General features: G+C 34.3%; 2 protein-coding genes across 7 annotated transcripts in view; both read right to left on the reverse strand.

The window, feature by feature from the left end:
• Positions 1 to 27,286, reverse strand: part of tapt1a (transmembrane anterior posterior transformation 1a) — a 42,601-nt gene that overhangs the window by 11,055 nt on the left and 4,260 nt on the right. For 2 of the 6 annotated variants that reach the window (XR_015507876.1, XM_087282065.1), the window contains exons 2-11: positions 24,613 to 24,761; positions 17,028 to 17,146; positions 14,786 to 14,818; positions 7,982 to 8,144; positions 7,520 to 7,655; positions 4,947 to 5,044; positions 4,765 to 4,834; positions 1,864 to 1,944; positions 1,384 to 1,493; positions 1,048 to 1,107 (exon numbers count right to left, since the gene is read on the reverse strand). Coding sequence is in view for 2 of the 6 variants with exons in the window: in XM_087282065.1 (XP_087138191.1) it covers positions 1,048 to 1,107; positions 1,384 to 1,493; positions 1,864 to 1,944; positions 4,765 to 4,834; positions 4,947 to 5,044; positions 7,520 to 7,655; positions 7,982 to 8,144; positions 14,786 to 14,818; positions 17,028 to 17,146; positions 24,613 to 24,761 (1,019 nt within the window). In the remaining 4 variants the exon portion in view is untranslated. Of the gene's footprint in view, positions 1 to 1,047; positions 1,108 to 1,383; positions 1,494 to 1,863; positions 1,945 to 3,836; positions 4,440 to 4,510; positions 4,835 to 4,946; positions 5,045 to 7,519; positions 7,656 to 7,981; positions 8,145 to 14,785; positions 14,819 to 17,027; positions 17,147 to 24,612; positions 24,762 to 27,286 lie in introns of those variants that run through there. The other 4 variants (XR_015507877.1, XM_087282066.1, XR_015507878.1 and 1 more) reach the window with 3 other exon arrangements.
• Positions 15,929 to 27,286, reverse strand: part of qdpra (quinoid dihydropteridine reductase a) — a 242,118-nt gene continuing 230,760 nt past the window's right edge. Inside the window, exon 5 of the transcript XR_015506866.1 lies at positions 15,929 to 16,315. The gene's annotated coding sequence lies outside the window, so the exon portion shown is untranslated. The remainder of the gene's footprint in view (positions 16,316 to 27,286) is intronic.

Here is a 27,286-nt window from a genome sequence, read left to right on the forward strand (position 1 = left end):
ATTACATTGTTGTTGTTTTATCCAAATTTCTGTTGTATTTTGAAACTCCTGTTATTCAGCAATGCTTTACAAACTTTACAGTAGTTTTATTTCTTAGATAAAATTGTAAAGATTTATTGTTCATTTAATACTGAGGCTTTAAATGTCATTTATAAGGGATTTACAAAGCATAAATAGTCCTCACTTTAAATTAGGTCACAAAACTGGATGATGATGAGTTAAAGTATTTATTAACACACAAAGTAACTATTTGTTAATGCCTAGATAATAATAAATAAATGTGCATTTAAACAGTTTATTAATCATTAACATAGGTATTATGAATGATCTTAAAAAGACACCGACTATTCTGTTTGTAAATAATGTAATACTTAATTTATTAGTAAAAATAATAATCATTACCAAAGTCTGAAAACACAATCATTAAGCACATTGTACATGTGCTTATAAGTCAAGATTACAACATTTGTATCTGTATTTATAAACTGCTTGTTAACATCTATTAATGCAGGGGTTCTCAAACTTTTCACTTATATTTGGTCTATTTTTAGCAGCGAAAGTAGATCGAATGAATCCGGACAAAGATCACAAATTTGCAAATTTTTTTACTTCAGTTTTTTCCCCCCCAACCTGTAACCTATTCGCGCCAACCCCACAACCCCCACCCCCCGCGAGAGTGTCTGCGCCCCACCGGTTGAGAACCACTGTATTAATGTATAGTTAATCCTTTACAAATAATTAAATCACTATTTGCTAATGCCTAACAAATAATTATAGTTTTAGTATATAGTAATAGTTATAGTAAGATTATAGTAGTTATAAGTGCTCCCAATAACTTTTATTTTTATTACCTTAGGTTAATAATCATCTTAAGCAAGATGAATAAATTCTTTAATAATTGAATCACTCATTGTTTGATCATGTAAGTAAATAGAAATACATTTACTAATCATACACTTGTGCACATATATTACACCTCAAAAAAAGTCAATTATAGTAAATGCTTATATATCACATTAATAATTCACACAATAAACTTGCACTTACATTTTGTTGTCGACTGCTCACAAGTTCAAAGGCCAAGCTGGCTTTATATTCACTATAGACCTAAACACAACAAGATGAAAGAGCCTAAGTGCATTTTAAGCTTCTATCTGAAATGGCATGTTTCAGATTCACTAAACAGTGTGGAGAGTGTAAAGTTTATTTGAGTAATTCTAATTAAAAATAAAAACACACACAAAACATGAACATTTAAATATTCTCTGGCCATAAATGTGTGTGCTTGAAAGATAAACTTATGTAGAAAGATCAAAATAATATAATAATGTGCACTTGCCACAAATTGACTTTGAAAATGAATCTTAAATCTGCGGTTCTTACATCAGCTGTGATGTCATTGAATTTAGTGATGAAGGCGTGCTTGACGATGTCAACCGCAACCTCAGACATGATCACCATAAAGACATCAGGCAGCAGCACCCAGAGATGATCTGAAAGCAACATTACTTTTCAAATAATAGGTAAAGAAATTACCACAGTGATTGTTAATCAACCTCATTAAAAACAACAAGATTACAAAGGATAGACCCACCCCCCCCCAAAAAAAAATTTATTAATTGACCAGTGCTTCTCAATACTTTTAACTCCCACAAAGCCATTCAAATTCCAAATTCCATCAAGCGTTACATTTAAATAAAAAAAAATATATATATATATTTTTTACTCAAGGGAAAAAAAAAAAAAAAACTTATATACAGAATATTAATTTTTGGTTGAATTATCCCAATAAATAATTGAAAATAATTTAAATAACTACTTTAAAATAACCCTTTTTTGTCAATAAACAGTCATAATCCAGACCTGAGTTCCACGAAAACTGCTCCATGTTTCTCAGGCACACGATGAGGAGCAATACGTAATTAGTGAACCGTTCCTTTATATCTGTAATACACAATAAAAACACATGACAGGGTTCATACACAATTTCAAAACTAGACTTTCAAGCTAATTGTCATGACCTCATGTTTCAGGTAACAGGTGTCGTGTAGCTGCATATGCATCGTCTTCATTGTATGCATATTTATAACAAAATGGAGCCAATAACATTACTGCCTCCTTTAATTTTTTATTGAAAATACGAAACATACCCTCTCTTTTGCTGAATATCAGCTTTAATAATCAATAACGGCCATCATAAAAGTATAATGTACAATAAGTTTAAACATTATAGGAAATAAAGGCAAACAATAAGTCAATATACACAATTTACGTGGTTACATTAATTTTTAACTTATCTTTGCGCTCAGCCAAAACAGCCGAAAACAAGTAATAGATTCAAAAGACCAAAGTCGGGGAATATGTCGTTAGATATAGACAAAAAGACGAATTAAATATCACGTTTAACAAATATAGTGAGATTAGATCCAGCGAGAGATCCTTGATGAACAGTCCGACGAGCACAGCTCTCATCTGGCTAGATATGCTGCAGCGCATGCCATTGTGTTTGTGTGGTCACGTGATGTGCGTTTTCAGTGGTTTGGTGTAAACGGAGAGCTGTTTAGAAACGAGGGGTGAAACGCCAGGGTGGACACGAATCATTTTCATTCTATAACGCCGTTTTAAAACTAAAACAAACTAGTGTAAATGAGGCCACAGAGCAGCAGTGTTTTAAAATGGAAACGGCCTCTCCAGCATTTTAAAATCGCTCATTTTTTGCCGCTCGAAAACTCAGTTGTAGTGTGGACGGATGGCGTAACGTAGTAAAACTTACGCGTTTTAAAACGAAAGCGTATTAGTGTAAATTAAGCCTCAAATTTCAGCAAAATGCGATTTGAAACTACGGCCATCAAATAAAGCGTTCAGACTGTCAAACTTTAAAGGATGGTATCTTTACGATGCACAGCAGGTTGTGTGTGAATAGTAACTTAAGGAATTACTTGAATGGACGAGCTTGAATGGACGAGCAGAAGACTTAGTGGCCGGTTGTGTGAGAGAAAGGATAAACAGTGTTGAGAAGAATAGGTGTTGATTACAGTATATCAGCGTGTCTTTCATGAAGGCGATGTAGGGAAGAGGCACTCAAACCACACCACAGGCTGTCAGCGTCTCGCATGAATGTTATCAGAAAGCTCTTGAGTGCTGTGATTAGCATTTCAAAAAGATGCTATAATGTTTCGGCGTGAGCCCACACACAACGCTCGCAACTGCAGCTTCACCTGCCATCACTGAAACTCAAATCATGTGCACATTATAAGTTATTTTAGATAATCAGTACGGAGGCATGCTGTTGTATTCCCTATATACAGCGACCAGCAAAAAGGACTACGATTTTTAATAATTTCTCAAAGAATATAGCCAATATATTTAGGTGCATTTCAACAAAACAGTTTTATTAAACAGTTATATCATTAAAATAGGTGTTTGTTCAGGGTGGCACGGTGGCTCAGTGGTCAGCACTGTCGCCTCACAGCAAGAAGGTCGCTGGTTTGAAATGCATCAATGTATTACATTCTGATTGGCTGGAGGGTGTGGCTGGAGGCATTACTTTCGTTGAAATGCACAGGTAGCTCCAGTAAGTTTTGATCACAGTTCGAAATAAATGTGCTTCTCCCAAACGTTTATAGTTTAAATAATCTGCCAATGGGGTATCAAAAGAATCTTATCACAAATCGAAAAACAAGATTCTTTTGCTTACCCCATTAGCAGATTATTTAGCATGATTTAAGGAAAAACTCACTTAATTTTGGCCTATTATTTCTTAAAAAAAGACAATGTTTTGCTTGTCTAGAAAATGCTTCTTGATTTAAGAATTTGTAGATATTTGGACTAGAAACAAGACAAAAAAATCTAAGAAAGAAAAGCTTTTTTTGCAGTGTACTGTTCAACAGTTTAGGGTTAGTATTTGCTCACAAAGTCTGTCTTTATTAGATTAAAAATACAGTAAAACTGTTAAATGTTGATTTAAAATTAGATTTTGATTTTAATGCATTTAAAATGTATTTTTTATGTCAAAGGTGAATTTTAAATATTATTACTCAAGTGTCACATGACATATATGGACAAAATTAAGAGACACTTTAAAAATAATAAAAAAAATAACACTTACGATTTATAGTTATGCCAGCTCAATCACAACTAATGAAAGCACATTTTTAATTCTGCTCTACAGACACTTTCCAAAAAACCAAACAAAAACAAGCTCTAAATGACGCATTTAGACACAAAGTTATCTGACATTTATAGAATTAAAAAAATTGACATTTTACTCAATCCTATACTATACCTATTCCAGAGCTATGCAGGGAAATTTTTCAATTTTGCTATAATATATTCATTTTAATAATTTCTCTTACATATTACAGACTAATGGTAGATGTTATTATTACAATGTTGAGTTTAGCTATATAAAGAGGAGAAATGGTCATGCCTAACTGAGCCTGGTTTCTCTCAAGGTTTTTTCCTTCACTTTTGTCAATTAGTGAAGTTTGCTCCCCACCACTGTTGCCACTGGCTTGCTTGGTTTGGGACTTGTAGAGCTACGCATTGATAAATTTGCTCTTCAGTGTTTGGACTTTCAGCAGTGAAATTAAATCATACTGAACTGAACTAAACTGAACTTCAACTCTGAAAACTGCACTGACACGGTTTCAATTTACTAGAACTTCTATGTTAAGCTGCTTTGACACAATCTACATTGTAAAAATGAATTGAAAAGCATGTTATACTACAGTATAATTATGGTGGTAAAACGACTTTACTCACCGCTGTTAGACATCTGAAAAAGGTTGTTCTTCTCGAACTTCTTAAACACACTTCCTTTGATTTCCACAAACTGAAACGAACAACAACATCAATAAAAGTGCGAAATGTAAAAAAGTAACACGACAGATTCTGTTTTTGAATAATCAGCATGCAATTGGTCTTCACTTGTGTGTTATACTCACATTGTTGGACATCATAATGGTGAGCAGTGATTTGTTATGCGAGTTGAAGGCCACATTTAAAGTCGAGGCCTGGACCATGATGAGGATGGAATGCAGAACTGAGAGAAAAATACACTGAGGAAAATATGTATCGTAAATGATGTAAATAATATTCAATGATACACTATTAAGATGTTCATCAGCCAATCAAAATCAAGCATTCAACTTCTTCATGCTTCTGAATCTAATTGAATAGAGCATTATTTATAACAAAAAATGGTAACACTTTCTTTTGAAGGGCACCTATAACGAAAATCAACTTTTGGAAGCTGTTTGGACAGAACTGTGTGCAGGCATAGTGTGTCCACAGCCATATTAGAGTGATAAAAACACAAAAAAGCCTCTTTTTTTATTTCCTGATGTTAAAATAAGATCCCTGTAATTCTGAGGCCCACCGCAACGTGATGTAAAAGTGCGGTTTCTCCGCCCACCGAATTGATTGACAGCCGCGTATTAACATGTCTCCATAGTAATGCATATAATCATATCAACAAGACAGGGAGTGTGCAAAGCAACTGCAATTAAAAGATCTGTTCTGCTCTCTGTGACCATTTGCAGCTCAAAAATGAGTTTTATTATGTTTTTAAAACAGTGCATGCCTGTAATAATGTCAGTAAAATCGCTACGGAATTCATGACCACAGCCGCATGCCAGTACAATTATACTTCAAGAGACTTCAATCCCAGTTTGTGGACATTAAATCAGGTTTATTTTGTACATTAACATAACGAGTTTCCAAACAGCAGGGGATATTAACGTGTTTCCTGTCACATTTGCCATGCAAAAACCACATTAACAGTTAAATGCGCACATGTGTGCCTATAAGCAAACTTTGTAATGGCATTGTGTGTGACTCATCGTTGCAGAATGGCTTGAATTAACTACACAAGAAATACATCAAATAATCATTGGGAGAATTTTTACTGTATTTCTGATAAGGGGAAATCAGCTTACTTCTTATCCGTCACTGTGCTGTTTGACATGAGATGCAGCAGCAAAGCAGACATACACACATGTAAACGATGGGCGGGGAGAACAAGCTCATTTGCATTAAAGGCACAGGCATCAAAAACAGCTACACTGTGCTTAGAGCTCAAAATTCTTAATTCTTAAAGGTACAAAAAGGTTTACAAAAGACATCTTAAATCTAGAAAAAGAGGTTTAAGTTTTCTTCATTTTGTGTTATAAACGAATGCACATAAATACAATTAATTATGCATAATTAAATGCAACTAAATCAAAACCTAACCTGCTTTCTTACTCCATGGACACCAATAATTCGATTTTAATACGATTAAGACAATACTCTGATTCAAAGTCGACCATATAAACAGCGTTTTTTTGATTCATTTAATCCAATTAAGGTCATAAATAAACTAAACAGAAATCAGATTAAGACGTGGAGAATGACAATTTTAGTGGCATTATTGAAGTGCAAAACAGACATGTAAACACCGAAATCAAACTATTACAGGACTTTCACCGAATTTTGCAACAGGATAGTCTGTACACACACGGATGTTTGACACTATTCTCTGCACCTACCAAGTCAGAGAAGGACCACTGACAACCTGCATGGTGAAATGTGGAGGTTTTTTCCTATATGGCGTGCAGTATCAACTTCCATTAAAACAACACTCTTCCAGCAGTTCCTCGCGTCCAATATCTCATTTGCCATGGGGGGCATGCAGGAAAGGTTCCTGAATAAAGGTGAAACTGCCCAACAGCAATTATAGTCGACAAAATAAAAATGAAATATCTGAAATTACATGAAACTCCGGAGGAAACGTGGATAGCGCAGTGATGCAATGATGTTAATCGAATTATTATAACATGTAAAACTGGTTCAAAAAAGCAACTCATGTAAACACCTAAATCCTATTATTGTCTTATTCAGATTAAGGCAAATAATTTGATAACTGATGTAAACATAGTCAACGGGAGTTTCAAATAAAATGTAACCCAGAATATTTATAACAAAACCAAAACATTTCATTCTGAACAGATGAGCCAAAAATTGGTGAAATACCTTCTTTCAACATAAAAACCTCTAAATATTATGCAAATTTGATTATGCTTCATACACGTGAGTGGGTTTGACAAACCAACTGAGAATAAAACACTCCTCTCTCTACATGCCCAAAATAACTTTACTTAAACTACATCTACAGAATCAGAGATAGTTTTTTTCAACCTTAAGTACCTTTAAGTCTTATGTAAAAGTACTTAAATAGTAAGGTGTATGGTTAAGTATTTATAGTATATGTATAGTCAGTAGCTAGTATAGTCAGATTAGTGCTTCAGTATGTTAGTTATGTATAGATTTAAAATATCCCTTACTTAAGTTTATGTAGCACGGTGGTCCTGCGAGACACAGCATTTCATTCCACTTTATGTCTATAGATGTAGCGGATTGACAATAAAGCTCAACATAGGTTGACAATAACATAAATATAGCTGATATCTATACTAAACCAAGACATCATATCCATTATACCGAGTGCTGCAGATTTGTTGCATTATAAGAAGGATACAGACATAGAAGACGGCCATAAAGAAATGGGGAATGACTCCAATGTGGGCTCTTTTCCGTGATTTTGGTTCAGTGGCCGTCCAGTAGAGAGCGTCCAGAATGTCTTGTCCAAAAGATGAGAACAGTCGATCTGCAACCTGACAGATGAAATAACAGATAGATTTACACAATACACTTGATGGAAAATGTATTATGCACAGATACATGTTTAAAACAAATCAAAGGGCTCTCAGTATAGAAATCTTGTCTAGTTTTTAAAATGTCTTCAACACTCAGTCACAGCGTCATCAAAATTCGCCTTTGTTTTTTGTGCATATAGTGGACAAAAGTATGTACTGTTCCTTTAAAAGAGTGATCGCACCAGAGTTCGTTTAAATTTAACCAAACCTGCCAAATGTGAACACAATCTGATTTTCCAAAGACTTCACAAACAAAATCAGGTGTGAGGGCATTAGTATGGTACCTCCAGCATGTTGTAGATGATGTAGAGTTTAATGACTGACTGGCCTCGGATCAGATGGTACATCATGGCGTAGTCGACATAGTGCATCATGGAGTAACAGAGGACCATGATTAAACCTTTGAGCAGGTCACACACCTGAGCCGGCTGCAGGAACCGAGAGCCACTGTTTAACACAAACACACACAGTATTAAACAGACCATAACACGCCTAATCAACATATTAATTATAAATAGCACTTATGCGTAAACAAAATGAGGGCAAATGCATTCATTACACACATCTGCTTTAAAACAACACCGCAATGTAAAGAAGCTCTGGCTTTACTTCAAAACACAGAAACATAAAAATGGGCATTTCTTCAACTACAGCTCAGAGATTAACTAACAATTCAAATTTTTATTATTATAAGTTATTATTATTATTAATCTTTATTTATGTTTTTTTCTTACAGTATTACAAAAAGAAAAACGACAAAAAAGAACAGAAATGATAATAATAAAATACTAATACATTTAATTAATAAAATAATATATAATATTAATAACAAAATAAAATAATAATACATTTAAATAATAAAATAACTATATGTATAAATATATATATATATATATATATATATATGTATGTATGCATGCATCTATGTATGTATGTATGTATGTATGTATGTATGTATGTATGTATGTATGCATGTATGCATGTATGTATGTGTGTGTGTGTGTGTGTGTGTGTGTGTGTGTGTGTGTGTGTGTGTGTGTGTGTGTGTGTATATATTATTATTATATATATATATACACACACACACACACATATATATATATATATATATATATATATATATATATATATATATATATATATATATATATATATATATATGTATATATATATATATATATAATATTTACCAATAATTAAATAAACAAAAAAATAAAACAACAAATTGAATAAACTAAAAGATAAAAAAGCTAAATAATAATGTGTCTTCTGTGTTTACATATTATTTTAGTTTGAATTAACATGCAATTTAAAATAAATTAAATACTTTTGTATTTTGCCCTTTTTTTGTACAGATTTAGATTGCATTTCATTGTTCAAGACATGTTTTAAATCAGAAAACATGAAAAAAACATCATGAAAATATTCAAATGCAATGTTCAGTGTGTGAAAAAGATTTATCCACATTAATCTGTGCCTCATGAAATCTGAATATGCTCCAAGACAAATTAAACGCGTGTTTGAAAAGATCACAAGCGTCTGTACTTGTAGAAACACCCAGATACAGAAAAACACCAATGAACAACTCAAAACCCATGCAGATGTTTGATGTATAGTCTTCATGTACAGACAATTAGGGCAAAAAAATAAATAACATCAGTTTAGCAGTGACGTCTTTAATCACACTCTGCTTGGTTCACAGTTAAATCACTAAAGGGAAGGTAGCAGGTTTATTTGCGGAGCAGAGCTGCGATTCAGAGGTGTGCAATAGTGTAGGCGCGAAAATAAAAAAAGAAAAACTTGACGGATGATACACTTGCGGCATCATAATCCCACTCATGAGAAGGAATCCACACACAAACATCCTCAGGAAAACAGCGAGATCAAGAACTGTAAAAAATGTTGCTGTTTGTTCAAACTACTTATTTAAAATGAGCTGAAACGCCACAATTCTAGAGTTGTTTTTGGGATAACTTAATCATTTTGTGTTCAATCCAATTTGAAATTTGTTAAGTTAACTTAAAGGTCCAGTGAAATTAAAATAAAGTTTTTTTAGATGTTAGTATGGGTATGTTAGTCTTCAAGGATATTTTTTAAGCTAGTGTGCTACAAAACAATTACAAAACTCGCATTTAGAAAATATAAAACTGATATAAACATGTCAAGCATGCAGTAAAGCCAACTTACCGAATTTGTCGCTATATTTTGTGACTTTTCAGACCCCCTTAGAGACAAATCTTCAAAAAAGTGAGTTGCGACAAATCTAGAGACTTTTTTTTGGTGTTACTGTAGTTTTTTTTATAGACTCTCATGTCTCCATATTGTATTATGCATTTAATTTTAATTAAATTCCAGATAATTTTATATATATATATATATATGTATATAGTATTTGACAAAGGACAGCTTCCAGAATCTCTCTTAGTTCAGTGCTGGATTCAGCTAAAAACTCCTTCAACCAACGAAGCCACAACCTGTAAGTATTTTTATTTGTTAAAATTGATCAACTAAATTCACAGTTTCTAGCATCAACGTTAGGTTCCAGTCAGGACATAAACAAGGATGTGAACAGAGAAATGCTGTTTGGCACCACTAACAATTTAGCTACAAATTCATATTTACCAGTCAAACACCCACATTCTTCAGCAGCACTGCAATGTCTCTCTATGCAGCAACTTTCAGTGTCTCTCTATGAATCTATATTCTGTCCGTTCTACATCTCAAATAACAAACTCGCAAAAGATACGTGAACATTTTATATTACTTACACATGTTTATTCTGAATATATGTGAAAGACACATGTCAGATTTTATTTTAGAGAGCAGACTTGAGGTTCAGCTGTGTCCTCTGTGTCATTTTCTCTCTGATTCAGGCACATATTGATAGGCTAACATCTACGCGGTGACGTGGAGCCGATTTGTGAATCACAGCACATTATGTTAGCTGACATATTTTGTTAGCTGACCAATCAGAGCCTCTTGAGGGCGGGCCTTTCAGAGGAACTAGTAAATATGACAGTCGTTTTTATGTTAGCCGAGTAACTGTTCATGATCAAAGTGAGATATATGAAAATAAATAGCGTGATTTTTTATAAATGAAGCATGAGCACACATTGCTTTGCATCTTATAAACGCAACTAAGCCTTAAAAATGCACTGTGAAAGACCCCTTTAAAGTTTAAAAAACTTGTCTGGGCTGCAAAATGTATATTATACCAAACCATTCAAAAATAAAACAAAGTTGCAAAGTTTCCACAGATTTACGGTCTACATTTCAGTTTCAAATTTTAAATCTGAAATAAATAAATTAATAAATTGATTAATTAAATTAAATTAAATTAAATTAAATTAAATTAAATTAAATTAAATAAGAGCTCACTAGATGCATTGAAACTGAATAAATTAATCTGAAGGAAGTGGTTTGTACTCAGCGCTGACAGCTGCGATGTGAAATCCACCTTTCTGTAAGAACAGACTGAACACACACTGATATTTACTTTCGTCTTTTCTAGCTTCAGCCTGTGTTAGTGCCAGGCTTAAATCGAAGACAGCATTTGTCCTTTCTATCCTAAACCCATGTTGAAAGGATGAAATGCAGAATTATAATGCTGGAGGCTTTTATTCTGCAAAAGAACCGTCCTAAAAGGCTCCAATGAAAGATGACATCCTAAAGAATGCTAAACGTGACAATAATTGTGATCAATATGTTATCAAATTAGATCTTTTAACTCTTCAATTACATTTATATAGGAATATTTTTGCAAATAATCTCCTGGAGTTTGAAATGTGACCATGAGGTATTAATAAAGTCTTAAAGAGTAGCTATGCATCTGAGGATCCTGCTAAACCTCTTTGCAGTTTGATTAAAGTGAAGGGAAAAGCTGCAATAACTCAAGAGATCAACACTAAACAGTTCTGCTTCCCTATATATACAGTTAATGTGAGAAATATAGGCTCTCCTGTGAATTTTGTTTCCTTTTTAAATATTTCCCAAATGATGTCTAACAGAGCAAGGAATTTTTCACAGTATTTCATATAATATTTTTTTCTTTTGAATAAAGTTTCGGCTAGAATGAAAGCAGTTAAAAAATATATATATATAACATCTTAGCATTCCTGTAAAATTTGTTTAAATGCCTAATAAAATGCATACCTAAAGTAAACTGCATGCTATTTCTGACCCATTTTAGTATATGCAGGGTTTTGGTCTCTTTTGAAAGGTGATCCAGAGGTTTATTCCTTAATAATCAGAATCACTGTAAATGTTATTGGTATTGAGTAATTAAACTTGAGACACACTGAAAAACAAAAAAATAAAAATCTGCTTAATTTTTTTTTCTTGACTAATGCCTGCAGACGACTATAATTAAGAGCTATTAGTTTAAAAAAACAATTGGATCGAAGCTTGACACCTTACCAAGCTAAATTTTCTATTTTGATAAGTACCTTAGACAATTAGGGGTTTGCTGGTCTTAGTGGCTATCAAACTGGTCTATTTGATCGCTATATTGTTGGTTTGTATAGAAATCCAGCATAACCTTGCCATCTAAATTCTGCACTGCATCTTAGGTCAATTTAAGCATTTTTTTTTATCAGCATGACGATGTGTAGTGAAGCATTTCAGTGTCACACTGCTGCCAGACATGATCAAGTCACATTATTCAGTAATGAAAACACAACCACTGGCAGACTTGACACTTTATAGTTCAAAACACAACCGCTTTACTTGCCAGAAGACAATAAACATCAACTGTGATAATGCAATCAAAAATCCCTATACTACTTAAAAAATCTATGTTTATTTAAACCTCTAAAAATGCCGAATTTTAATATAAAATATTATCCGATATGTCTTCACTAAAACCCCTATGTAAAAGGTTCATTAGTTAATGCATTTACTAACATGAACTAATCATGAACAACACATGTACAGCCTTTATTAATCATAATTAAACATTTACTAATGTATTATTAACATTCAAGTCCATGCTTGTTAACATTAGTTAATGAACCATGAGTTAACATGAACTAACAATGAACCACTGTATTTTCATTAACTAACGTTAACTACCATGAATAAATACAGTAGTAAATTTATTGTTCATTGTTTGTTCATCTTAGTAAATGCATTAATTAACATTAACTAATGAACCTTATTGAAGAGTGTGACCATCATATTATATTTGAATAATGCTAAAGTAAATTAATTAATTATTTGAACGTTAAAATTACACATGAACCACACAAACATGTCTGATGCAAAACTATCTTTTTACAGTAATGAAAAGAAATTCTTTTTAAAGATGTCATTGTTTAAAATATCAAGTAATAAATTCATTGGGATTTACAACCTAAAAACTGATGATGATGATTGTTAGGACTGCGTTGTTTTGTTTGTGTGTTTGATTTTGATTCCAGATTGGGGGCGTGTCTTCAGCGCACCTGATGCTGGTCAGCGCCCTTATTTAAACCCCGGCAGAGAGTTTGTCGGGGCCGCTGTCCATTCACTTGGCAGTTGGCCAAAGCCACGCTCCTATTTGGGCATTATGCATTCTTTCGCATCCATACACTATCACTGACAACATTTACCGCATCCATACATTTGCATTTCACACTGATTGAACATACTGATACTGATATTTTGATTATATAATTTAAATTGAGCTAAATAAATATTCTTTTTGATTATACTTCTCCTTGTCGTCTCCCTCATTATGTTACATCCTTGAGCCAGGTGTAACAATGATGATTCATTTAAAAGTTTTTAAATGAAAAACTACATCCTAATTTCTAAAGTTTACCAAAAAAAAAAAAAAAACATTTTATTTGTTTAGATGGTTTAGGCTGCAGTGGTTAATCAATAAGTGAACATGTTTTTTGTAGTTTTTTTTCTCCAATTCAGTCCTCAAAACATGTGCAATACAAGGAAAAGATTAATGAATTTGACAAATATTTTTCAAATATAAATGTACACCATTCATGACACGGCCCAACAAAAAATGCTTTTTTTGTGCATGAAATAAGCATTATTTTTATCTAATGGTTACTTTTCATGGCAGAATTCATTTATGCATTGTCTTAATTAATTTGCAAGTATCATTATCAAAACTTTCTAAACAAAATGATTATAATTTTAAAAATATATATAAAATCTCTTCTGGTTCAAAGTGGATCTGAATGCATTGTGAGGGTTTAAAGGAGAGCAATTTTGGGCTTTTACACAAAATGTAAAATGTCTCTAGAGTGCGTATGGGAAGTTTCAGCTCAAAATACCACGTTTTATATACCAAAATACCAAAAAAATAAATAAATACAATAAATAAATAAATAAATAAATAAATAAATAAATAAATAAATAAATAAAATATATATATATATATATATATATATATATATATATATATATATATATATATATATATATATATATAATTTATTTATTTATTTTATTTATTTTTTTTTTTTTATAAAAATTATGCAATTTATAAATTATGCAATTTTGGTGACTGTCACTTTAAATTTAAATGAGATTGTTTTAAAAAAAAGGCCGGAGCTACAAGAGCCCAAAATGTCACAAAAAGTATCTCTGAATAAGTTAATTTATGAAGATTACAGTGTTCATTTGTGCATCTTATAACATTTATAATTTTCTTAGTCACTGACATTATCTTCAGCAGGTAAAAACTGAAATGGCGGATGGCTGCTTCTCACTCAGGGCTGTCTATGCTAATGAGGAAGATCCACACTACTGAGTGGGACTTTCGCCCTCTAATAACACTTACAAAGGAAAGATGTCAATCAAAGTGTCTCTGCAGACTGTTTTATAAAGTGTGATTATAAAAAAAATAGAACTAATTTATTAATTATTTATAAATATTCATTAATAGCCAAACAACTGTGCTTAAACCACTTATAAAAGTGATTTTTGCATAATAGGTCAGCTTTAAACTCCTGCACCATTACATCACTGCTTAAAGTGAGTTATAAGGCAGGCAAATGCAGCAGTGGCATGCACCTTATATTAAACGTACAGAATGAAGGATCATGGGACTGTTTGAAATGGGTCATGATGAAGACAGGCATCCCTACCTGCTCCGTCTGCAATAAGGACAAACATTAGCGCTGATGGGAGGAGGACAGGCACATATTAAACAACATACTGTACACTGATATGAGCAAACGTCATTTATACACTTGTTCTTTATGAACACGAGTTACAACAGAAAAACAAACTCCTAAAATAAACACAGCACACTTTGTTTCTATAGAAAGAGATGAAAATGTAAAAGTCAGTTTTTAATTGGCACAAACATCACTGGCTGCTAAAGTTTGAGGTCATTTTACTGGTATGTTCAGAGTGTGAAAACTGTGCTGTGTATCATATAGATAAGCTGTTATCTCACATCTTTCCCGCTCTTTTCTTTATCTTTAACAATTCCTGAAATTAGTCTCAAGTAGGGATGCAACGATTATTCTGTTTCACTAATAACCGTGATTTAATTCGTCACGGTTAATTAATCGTAAAGGCTTTTTAACACCGTGTTTCTGCACGGAACAAAACTGCAGCAACTAAACAAAGTTATGGCAACTGTGCACTAGTTTGTACACTAAGACTAATAACCACGCACACTGGACTAACTATGACTGGGGTTATTAACTAAGGCAAGCTCATCCAGGTTCGTTATTTCCAATGGAGGGACGCGCACGCAACGCAACACACACGCGCTTTCAGGCGCACCTAGTTGAGATGACAGGGGGCTTTTGTGACCTCGGGAATTGCAAATGGCTAACGGTTTGAGGAAGATGCAATGGAAAGTTCACAGGTTTGCAAACCCACTTAAAGTTACAAATAATGGCGCTGATAAGAGAGATCATGTGGCAAATGAGACCCACCGAGTGTTTTCGGAGAGAGTACTGTAAGACTTAAGCTTGTTTCACACCGCAAGCGTGAGCAGAACGTGGTTTTTGGCATCCATGTTAACAGATTAGAGCTTTCACATAGATATATACACTAGATATCGCATTGGGACCCTGAGCATGCGTCAATATCGCCGCCACATTGGTACAGGGCTCCCAGGACAAATGTCATTCAACCGCACTAGTCAAGACAGTGTTATTACGTGAAGATGCGGGACTTTACCGCTGTCTACTGGTGTAGTAACGAGCAAACAAAGAAAACAAAGCACAAAGTCAGAACATTTCATAGGTAATATTAAGTTTTCTTCTGTTTTTGTATGTTCTGAACTTTTGTGCTAATCAGGTAACGTTATTGATGATAACAGTCACTTACTGCATTCACCATACGGCAAAGCAGCTCCAACTCGCACTAAACACTCGGCTTATGCTAGTTTTGTTGAATAAAATCAGCAAACAATGCAAAAGAAATATGACAACGAGATGCGCTGCCAGAAATTTGTATTATTGTCGGCTAACGTTAGTGAAAGAGTCGTTCGGGGCATTCATTCACAAACGAATCGCTTCCTCCGTCAGTATGAGAAGTGAAAGCAGGAGAGGAGGTGTGTTTCAGGACATAATTAGATTAAATTTAACAGGGAGGGTAAATAGTACATTTCTGTACACACAAACACAAGCTTTTTGTCAGGAATGCCCGTGCGGTCACTGATCCATCAATGTAGAAAAGTGATGTAAAATTTTAATTTTCGTAATTAGAAAAAAAAATTACATACTAACATCCAGGAAAACTCCCGATTATAGATATAAGTCTATATGTGTATATCTCTGGCTTTGGATGGCCACAGTCCTCCACTGTACCTTGTTCCTGCATTCATTTCAAAGGAGCGCTACCCTGTAGCAAGATGGCGGCGCTATTGACGCATTCCGTCCAATAGACAACAATAGGCCAGGTGACATCTAATGTATATATCTATGGAGCTTTCATACTGTACGCAGAAGCAGTGCGTCAGCAGGAGGCGTGAGCGTCATTGAAGCAGTAGTTTCACCATTGGGTCTATTTTTGCTAATACATTGATAATGACCAAAAGCACATTGAATGAGCAATTTTACCCAATAAATGCATCAATAATATCCACAGACATATATATTCACTCAAATAAACTTAAACGATTAAAAGAGCAACAAATATTTAGTTGGCCACAAACTACAAAATAAAATTCAAAACAAGTTTAAACTAGTTTTAAACTAGTGGGGTTTTGAAACCAATAATTGCAAATAATCATGAAAACTGTGATTATTTCTTGGACTATAATCGTATAATCGTTGCATCCCTATTCTCAAGTAGCAAAAACTCTTTCCAACCCTAGACTTTTGAAGTGCAGTGTATGTTTTTGCAGTAAGTGTTTTGTTTGTTTACCCGAGGCCGCAGCAGGGTATGGTCAGCAACCTGAGGAAAGCCAGCAGAGTCCTGAGCGGCAGCAGGGTGAACACATACAGAAAAGCATCCAGACACAGGCAGATCCCGAAGATCATCAACTAAATGAACACACATAAACACTCACATTAACACAAGCAATATGCAAATCACAAATGCACTTGATTCTTATGCATTAAGATTACACAATATATCGAAAAGTTTCATTATCAGGATAATAGTACATACAATATTTACATCGCTGAGAACATTTTTCCAGTATTGTTCAGCCCTAATATGCATTCATTCACGTAACACAATGAGATCATGTTGAGAGACCCTCAGCCCCTAAATCCTGATGCTTCACCATCTAAAGCCCAACGAGGCGTATGATGTGTGGAAGGAGGCTCAGAATGTCTGCCAGCACTCCGTAACCTTCAAACATTTCTCATCTTCAGGAGGCAATCCTTCCTTTCAGAGAAAGACCATTAAGAACAAATTAATATGTTAACATTCACCGCAAGCAATCGGCTCTTTAAAATCAGAGGGTGATTCCTGGGGAATGATTTTTTTTTTTTTACCAGTGGCTATAAAACAAAGAGAGCTTGTTAGGAGACGAACAGAGACCACTAGAAGCCTCTCAACAAAGGACAAAGAAACTGAAAGGCATGGGGAGATAAATCAAGACAGGACTTAACAATAAGAAGCTTTTCTACAGGCCTGTAGCTCAGATAGAAACTTGAAATGCCTCTACAGTACATAAGCAGTTCTTTGTGTGTGTCAGATTTATTTTCATTGGATTTGTGGTTTCTGAATACAAAATAACACAATGAATAAGTAAAATATACACTTTTTTTGTAAAAAAAAAAACCTCTTTAATAGATATATATTCACCTACTTTTGGTTGGTACTGATACTTTTTTTAACATTTGTAGGTATCAGAATATTTACATTTATGTTACTACTATTAGATAGACAGACAGACAGACAAACGGACGGACGGACGGACAGACGGACAGACAGACAGATAGATAGATGACAGACAGGCAAGACAGACAGACAAATAGATAGTCAGTCAGACAGACAGACGGACGGACGGACGGACGGACAGATAAATAGACGGATGGACAGACAGACAGACAGACGGATAGATAGATGGATAGATGGATAGATAGAACGATATATGGATGGATGGATGGATGGATGGATGGATGGATGGATGGATGGATGGATGGATGGATGGATGGATGGATGGATGGATGGATGGATGGATGGATGGATGGATGGATAGATAGATAGATAAATGACAGACAGACAAGACAGACAGACAAATAGATAGTGAGTCGGACGGACGGACGGACGGACAGATAGACAGATAGATAGATAGATAGATAGATAGATAGATAGATAGATAGATAGATAGATAGATAGATAGATAGATAGATAGATAGATAGATAGATAGATAGATAGATAGATAGATGAATGAATAAAATGATGGATGGATGGATGGATGGATGGACTAAATGATAGATAGATAGATAGATAGATAGATAGATAGATAGATAGATAGATAGATAGATAGATAGATAGATAGATAGATAGATAGATAGATAGATAGATAGATAGATAGATAGATAGATAGATAGATAGATAGATAGATAAATGACAGACAGACAAGACAGACAGACCAATAGATAGTCAGTCAGACAGACAGACGGACGGACGGACGGACGGACGGATGTTAAAAAATGAAACAAAAATACAATGAAATAATATAAATATCCGGACGGATGGACGGACAGACAGATAGATAGATAGATGTTTAAAAACTAAACAAAAACACAATTAAATAATATACAATTCTGGACGGACGGACGGACATACAGATAGATAGATAAAGCAGGGCTGTACCCGGTCAGTGCCTGGATGGGGGACCACTTGGGAAAGCTAGGTTGCTGCTGGTATCATGATGAGAAATAGAATCGCCCCCCTGAGAATTGGGTCCACATAGGACCCTAAGTGCAAGTGATCCTATTATTTGACTGGAGTTGTAATAGGTAGTTTGTAGTGTCTAATTATAAAGCACAGTATATGAAATCACGTTCATCAGGGCTCGAAATTAACCTTTTTGCTTGGTAGCAGCGGTGCTCCTAACTTTAAAAATTTAGGCACATCAGCCAAAATTTAGTCGCACCCACCAATAAGCACCGTTATTACAAGTTGTATACAAAACCGTTATTACAAGTTGTATACAAACATATTTATTGCACTTGAAATCAACACTAATCAAACAAGCAAGCAAAATATATATATGCATGGGTGACATGAATGAATCTGTTAGCGACATAACTGTGCTGCTCTCACGGGTGCTGTCTGATATTACACTCGTGCTTTTGACATATACTGTACCCTATTATATACATACGTCATGTTAATAGCAATACCGATCTTTTCATGAGTAGCCATATTAATTTACTCAGTGCAAGCCTGTTTGTGATGGTGTACGTGGTGTTCAATTTTACATATAGCTGCCACTTGCACAGCGGACAGCATCTGGCGATTATATGAAGGATTAAACAGAAGCTCTCGTGCTAGATGTGGCAAACAGTTACCTGAAAATTCCATCCCACAGACTTTTTATAGCGGACTTGAAGCCAATGGAAGTCTTTTATCCACTCTTGGAAAAGTGTAGATGGTGGATTAACATTCACTAGTAAGATGTGTCATTATTTGTAACTTTAGATGCCATGGTTTCTAAAACAAAATCTGTCAGTGTTATCTTCATTCTCATCTTCAGCGCTTTACCATTTTTCGCAGTAGTAGCTCTCTCTGTCATGCAGAGCCAGAAGGCATTGACTGAGTGATTGACAGCTGATATGTCAGTGCAAGTGCAGTGGTGGGCCAATAAGAAGAGGGCGAAGGCAGGACAAGCATTATGGACTTGGCTTTGTTTACTGCAGCAAGTTGACATGACAACTGTTTTAAACCATTCCTGAGCGCTGCGTTTCGCGTTTCAAGTGCAGAGATGCATTCAGCCTGAATGTCTCCTAAATCCGCGCATGTGGCGAACATTTTGCAGTAAAAACTGGCCGCACACAACAATTTTATGCACTCAAACAAATGCTCCCAAATATATTTTGAGGTCGCATAGATAAAATTTTGGTCGCAAAATTAATAAAAAAAATTGATTAAAAAAATGGTCGCAATTTCGAGCCCTGTTCATGATTTATAAAATTTAAAAAGTGTGACTACTTCATTTCACCTTTGAAATGGCATGCATAAGCTTTATATTGACCCTTTCGTGTACTTATCTGTAATTAAAGGCATGCATGGATTATGAAATTGAGCATTTATCTTTTATACTGTTTAGTTAGCCCACCGTTAGCCTCCTGGCTATAATAAGCTAACGCAGCTCTGATTAGCCACACAACAATAATAGCTTTTGATCAGGCATTCACAAACGACAATCCTTTCCTTGATTGCAGGGGAGACTTGATTTCTCACCACACCGGAAGTGGTGCTAGTGAGGCCAGCATGTGGGGCGCTCAACCTGGGGTCTGTGTGGGTACATATTGGCCCGTTTCCACTGAATGGTACATTTACATTTAGTCATTTAGCAGACGCTTTTATCCAAAGCGACTTACAAATAAGGACGAGGAAGCAAGTTACACAACTATAAGAGCAACAATGAATAAGAGTTGTAGGCAAGTTTCAGGTATGTAAAGTGTATGAAGCCAAAACATTAGTATTTTTATTTTTTTTTTGTAATACAGTTAGCAGCGGAGCCAGAGAGGCAATTGCAGATTAGGAAGGAAAGTGGAGACTAAATAGTTGAGTTTTTAATCGTTTCTTGAAGACGGCGAGTGACTCTGCCGTTCTGATGCAGTCAGGGAGTTTATTCCACCAACTGGGCAGATTGAGCGCGAGAGTTCGCGAAAGTGATTTCTTCCCTCTTTGGGATGGAACCACGAGGCGACGTTCATTCACAGAACGCAAGTTTCTGGAGGACACATAGATCTGCAGAAGTGAGAGCAGATAAGGAGCAAAGCCAGAGGTCGCTTTGTAAGCAAACATCAGAGCTTTGAATTTGATGCGAGCAACAACTGGCAGCCAGTGCAAACGGATGAGTAGGTGACATGTGCTCTTTTAGGTTCATTAAAGACAACTCGTGCTGCTGCATTCTGAAGCAGCTGAAGAGGTTTGATAGAGTTAGCTGGAAGCCTGAGAGTTGCAATAGTCCAGTCTGGAGAGAACAAAAGCTTGAACAAGGAGTTGAGCTGCATGTTCGGATAGGAAGGGTCGGACCTTTCTGATGTTATGGAGTGCGAATCTGCAAGATCGAGCAGTTCTAGAAATGTGGTCAGAGAAGTTTACACTACGACCGGTATGGGTCAGTACGGGTCACCTTTATCAGGCTTGCGTTTCCACTGCCAAAAGGGTACCAAGTGTAGTAGACAATTATCCAGTTATCGATTTGACAGGGACGTTGTGTTGTCACAGTGAAAATGAAATCATTTCCTTTTCAATTTTGGCAGATATTTTGCAAACAGAGTTTTAAAATTAAATTGTTAATCTGGTTTTCATTTTTATTTTCAATGTTTATTTGATTTATTTAAAATTGGCAGGATTTATCTTCCATACAGTGACAGCTTGTGTACCTTTATTTTCTGAGTGTAAATTGCTTTCATATAAATTAAGAAAAGCCTTAACGGTAAACAATGTATTTTTTCCCACCACAATACAAAAAATAGAGCATAATATGAAATGATAGACATTGTATTTTACCTATATGATATATATTGTCATAATGCACAGCCCTAGCAGGGGCTCGTCAGCAGGACGATAAAAAACATGAGCCCTACCTGCTCCAAGAAAACACACTGGCTCACAGAAACCATTTTCAATCAGTGCAGAAATACACACATCAGCTACTTCCAGAAAAGTACGCAGGACAGGACAGCAGCAGGTTTATGACCAGGAATCAGTAAAAGTAAGCATAACAAACATAAACTGTTTCCAGGTCAGTACTAACTGTGGACTCTTTCTAGGGTTTGAGAGGAGGAGCAGCAGCTTCAGGGTCACAGAGGCGTCTTTGTGTGCAAATACCTCAACATACCACACAAACCTGAGAGCTGAATGCGAAAAGCGCTCTCTGAAAACAGACACACTGCCCATTATATCAGCTATAATCGTGTGTTTAATATTACTTTATTAATGAGAAATTAACTTTAGGCAGTCTTAGTAGTTTGCTGAAGCTCAATATCGCCATCTAGTGGGTATAAACACTTTAACATTATGAAGAAGAGCAAAGCACTGGATCATTCATTCAATTATTTTATTTCCTTTATTAATTTAAGGTCGCCACAGCGGAATAAACCGCCAACTTATCCAGCATATGTTTTACATAGCAGATGCCCTTCCAGCTGCAACCCATCACTGGAAAACACCCATACACTCATTCACACACATACACTATGAACAGTTTAGCTTACCCAATACACCTATAACGCATGTCTTTGGACTTGAGGGGGAAACCGGAGCACCCAGAGGAAACCCACGCGAACATGGGGAGAACATGCAAACTCCACACAGAAATGCCAACTGTCCCGAGGTGGCTCAAACCAGCGACTGGTGCTGACAACACTGGATTATTTTGATTATATTAATCTAAATAATCTGATATATTAATTTGCTAATATCTAAAAGAGCTGAAGTAGAGTTTTGATGAGAAGTAATATCTTGACTAATGTGAAACGGGCAAAGGAAAATGTTTATTATGTGACCTTGTGACTAGGACTGCCATCAGAGATTAAATTATATTTTTATATGTACCATATTTATTAAATATTTTATTATAAAGCTTTTTATTTTGTTGTTTTTGTAATGTTAATAGTTTTTTTATATGTTTTAGTATTTTATAGTCTTTAAGTTATTTTAGCACATCAAAGTAAATTAGACAAAAATGTGACCAATTTTAAGTAAAACATTTTTAAATATAATAATAATAATAATAATAATAATAATGATTATTTTTCATTTTGTTGTGTTTTTGTCCTTTTTAATAGATGTTTCATGTTTTTTTATTTTATAGTATTGTTATTTAAGCACATCAAGTTAAATAAGACAAAAACTATTTTTAATGATTTTGTCTAATGTTTATTTTATTTGAAGATAAACTTTTTTGGTTTAACTATAATAACAGTGCTGTAAAATGAAACTACTACTATTAATCGTTATAATAACAATTATTATTATTGTTTAATGTAGTATTAAAAATCTAAAGATTTCTGTTTAATTATATAATATTTCTGTCTTTTGTTGTAGTGTCATCGTGGGAAATATCAGTTTGTATTTCCAAACATTATTTATGCTATTTGCTATTATTATTTGTAATAATCCAGTGCAATTTAACCTTGCACAAAGACAGACTCTTAAAGTGTTCTTCTGGATTTAGTTTGTCTCGGTTTCTTCATGATGATTGTGAAATCAGATTTCTCTTCTCACTGGATTATTAAAATTAATATAGCAAAGAAAATATGTTTGGAAATGCAAACTGACCTAACCCACTGACACACTACACAAAAAACACAGAAAGAACTTGCTTCAAATCTTTTTTGTTAGTTCAAATTAGTGCTGGGCAAAGATTAGACTCATTGAAAATAAAAATTTGTTTTGACATAATATACATATGTGTACTGTGCATATAAATATATAAATATTTTAGAAAATATATTTATATTTAGATATAAAATATATATGAATCATGAATATGATACAAATTATATATACATTTAAAAACAGATAAATACAATTTGGCCTATTTTATTATTCATTTATTAATTATGTACAATAATCAAAAAATAAAATGAAAAGCAAAATGTAATCAAAGAAAATGAAAAAGCTTATTTATTGGCTGTCTTAGTCCTATCACTTTAAAATAACAAAGACTGGACATCTCTCTATATTTAGGCTAAAACACTGCTTGATTTATTTATGTTTGTTTGTACTTTTAATTTAGTTGTCTTTTATTTCTTTTGTTTTGATTTACAAAATGAATCCGTATTGTATTTAACAAGTTTGCAATGATAAAGAAGCTTATTAACAGGTTCTTAATGATTTATTAAGCAATTATAATGCTTGGTTTCGTTATTTTAGTTCATTTATAAGTATTAGTGTATTTACAGCTACTGTATATTTCTTTCTGTTCATTTTCCGTCCCTTTGTGCCCCCTGGTGGCATTGTTGCAAACTCCTGTTACACCTAAACACATTTTCGTAATCTGTGTCCCATGGCGTCATATGTGGCAGTAGTAGTCAATTTGAACTGAAATTCACTCTATCTTTGTAACAAATTAGTTTTGAATAGATTTGTTTTATGCTTGTGTGTGTTATGTTTTGTCAAAACTAACTTTTATTTTGGATGCAATTAATTACAAATAATCTTTGGCAAGCAATAGTTAAAATATTATTGGCCTCAGACTTAGTGCACAGTACTGTATGCATATTACCAGGAATACATTAAAATGTATATATAATTTCCTACTGAGGGGTGTCTCCTCAGTATTCAGCATTGGATATTGGGACTCACCCTCTCCAGCTCTCTGGGGATCCTCATGCATGTGTAAACCCTCTCCCTGCGCTCTGTGTATTTGGCCTCGTTGTGCTCCAGAAAGTATCCTCTGGTCAGTTCTGCACACATGAACCTTAACAGAGACGGATCCTCCGGCTCATTCACATCTGTGAGGAAGAGAAAAACAATGTGTTCAGTGATGCAGTCAAAGCCAAGCAAACTATTTATCTGGTTGTGATCCGCATACAGTACAGCACCAGCTGCAGGGAATTTTCTAAGGGAAACTGCTTAAAGGGTACCAATTATGGCCCTTTTTACAAGTTAAAAGTGAAAATAAGTCTCAGATGTCCCTGGAGTGTGTATACCACAAATCATTTTTATAACTGTTTGAAACTGCCCCCTTTGGGCTTTGATTCTCTGAATTGTGCCATTTTGGTGACTGTCACTTTAAAAGAGGGTGAAGCTACAAATGCCTGTGTGTCAGCATAGTGGTAGATTAAAAAACAAGACTAACAAGACAACCTATGCTAATGAGGGAAAATGGTCAATAACATCAGAAGGGATTAATAGACTTTCTCTCTCTGATGGTACAAAAGGAGAATGTCAATCAAAGCATTTCTGCAGACTGTTTTTATTATATAAAACAGAAAACTAATATATTTTAACAATGAGAATCTGGTTATATTCACAGACTGTTGGCACACAAAAGTGTTTAAACCCTTTTAAAAAGAGATTTGTGCATAATAGGTCCACTTTAATGTGTAATGAAGAGTGTTGTGTTCAAATTATGGGTAAATAATTATGAGCTGCTGACCTGTTTACAGATCGCATCATCAATAATGTTTGAGCTAAATTTGGTCTTTTAATATAATTGTATTACTACAACACAAACTAACGACAGTCAATTAATTTAATTAACAAATTTGGTCAAATGCAAAGTCTACAGACAGCCTTGACAACAATATACATATTCTGATTTGAATCTTATTTTTTTGGTGCACATATTGTGTAGAAGAAAGATGTCCATTGTGTTATAAGGTTTTGTACGTCTAATTTCTGCATTGTAAATAAACTAGCCTCTCTTTCATTTATTTTCTTTTCGGCTTAGTTCCTTTATTAATCGGGGTTGCCACAGCGGAATGAACCGCCAACTTATCCAGCACATGTTTTACACAGCGGATGCCCTTCCAGCTGCAACCCATCTCTGGGAAACATCTATACACACTCATACACTACGGACAATTTAGCCTACCCAATTTACCTGAACTGCATGTTCGTGGACTGTGAGGGAAACCAGAGCACCCGGAGGAAACCCACACGAACGCAGGGAGAACATGCAAACTCCACGCAGAAACGCAACTACCCTCTCTTTGCCAGATAAAATAAATAAATATATAAATAAACTATTATTATAAGCAGCATAAAAAACAGGAACTTAAAAAAAATAAATATTAAGGTTTAATCCGTGTATATAATATTAGGGCTGTCAAAATTAGCACATTAACGCACGCATTTAATTTGAAATATTTAATGCTAACGTAAAAAAATTTACGCAATTAACGCAGTTGCAGTTTTTTTGATTTCCTGTCATGGTCAACGTGTGTTTAACATGCAAAGAAATATGAATAAGAAGGAAAGTTTCAGTATAAAACAATTAATGTCGCATCACCAGGCTCTCCAGCAAATCCTCCAGAGTTTCATCTAATTTCAGGTGTTTCATTTGTAATCTTTAGACTTTAAGTGCAGTTCAGCGGGTTACTTTAATTCAGCAACATATTGTTCATGCCCCATGACAATTATTAGATAAAAATATGGACTTTGTAACATTTTGTTTATCAAGTTTAAGAGTCCTTTTAAACACTTATGTTTATTTTATTATAAAGAGATGACATTTTTTTGTTGAAATAGTTTTGTTTTTGACTATTAAAACTATTTGCCTTAGTAATGTTGGTAAATTAAAGTGGTTAAATAAAAAAATTCCTAATATTCCTTAATGTATTGCTACAAAATATTTAACAATTTTTTATACCGAATGATATGAAACATGATATCGTGATCTTTTTTTTTTCTTGCAATATCGTTCACCCCTAACTTAAAATATAAGCAATACCCCCTCAAAAAAGAAGCTACAAGTGTAATTACAAGTAATATGAGTGTTTCAAATTTGTAAGACTTTATGAAACTTACCAAACAATATCAAACAATGTTGTAAACCAAACTGTTTAGCATTAATCTTCAATGGATGAACAAATTTCTTGATCTCAACAATTCCACAGTTGAGTGTGATTTTGCTAAGTGGGACGTGGTCCTGGATTATCATCTAAATTGATCCTCATTATTGATCAAAAATTTAATCCATACCTAATCCCTAACCCTAACATCTGAGGAGATTATTAGTTGGATAACAATGATGTAAAAGCACAACCCTAACTGTAAGCCTAAACGTAAACTGTAGACTTATCCCTTAAATCTGATTGGGTGTGGGATATTTTTTATTTATTTATTTTATTTGCTTGTTTATTTTACAGGGACAATACACTTGGCATTGTTATACAAAGATAAACGATGTTGTGTATAGGGTTGTAACAATATACCGGTATGACGGTTTACCACGATTTGAACGTGCACGATTATCATACCATGAACAATTGCATATCAACGGTTTTAACCCTTAAAGACCGAGACAGCCGCC

This window comes from Danio rerio, chromosome 14, assembly GCF_052040795.2.
Source record: "Danio rerio strain M-AB ecotype USA chromosome 14, GRCz13ab, whole genome shotgun sequence".
NCBI classification, from domain to species: Eukaryota; Metazoa; Chordata; class Actinopteri; order Cypriniformes; family Danionidae; genus Danio; species Danio rerio.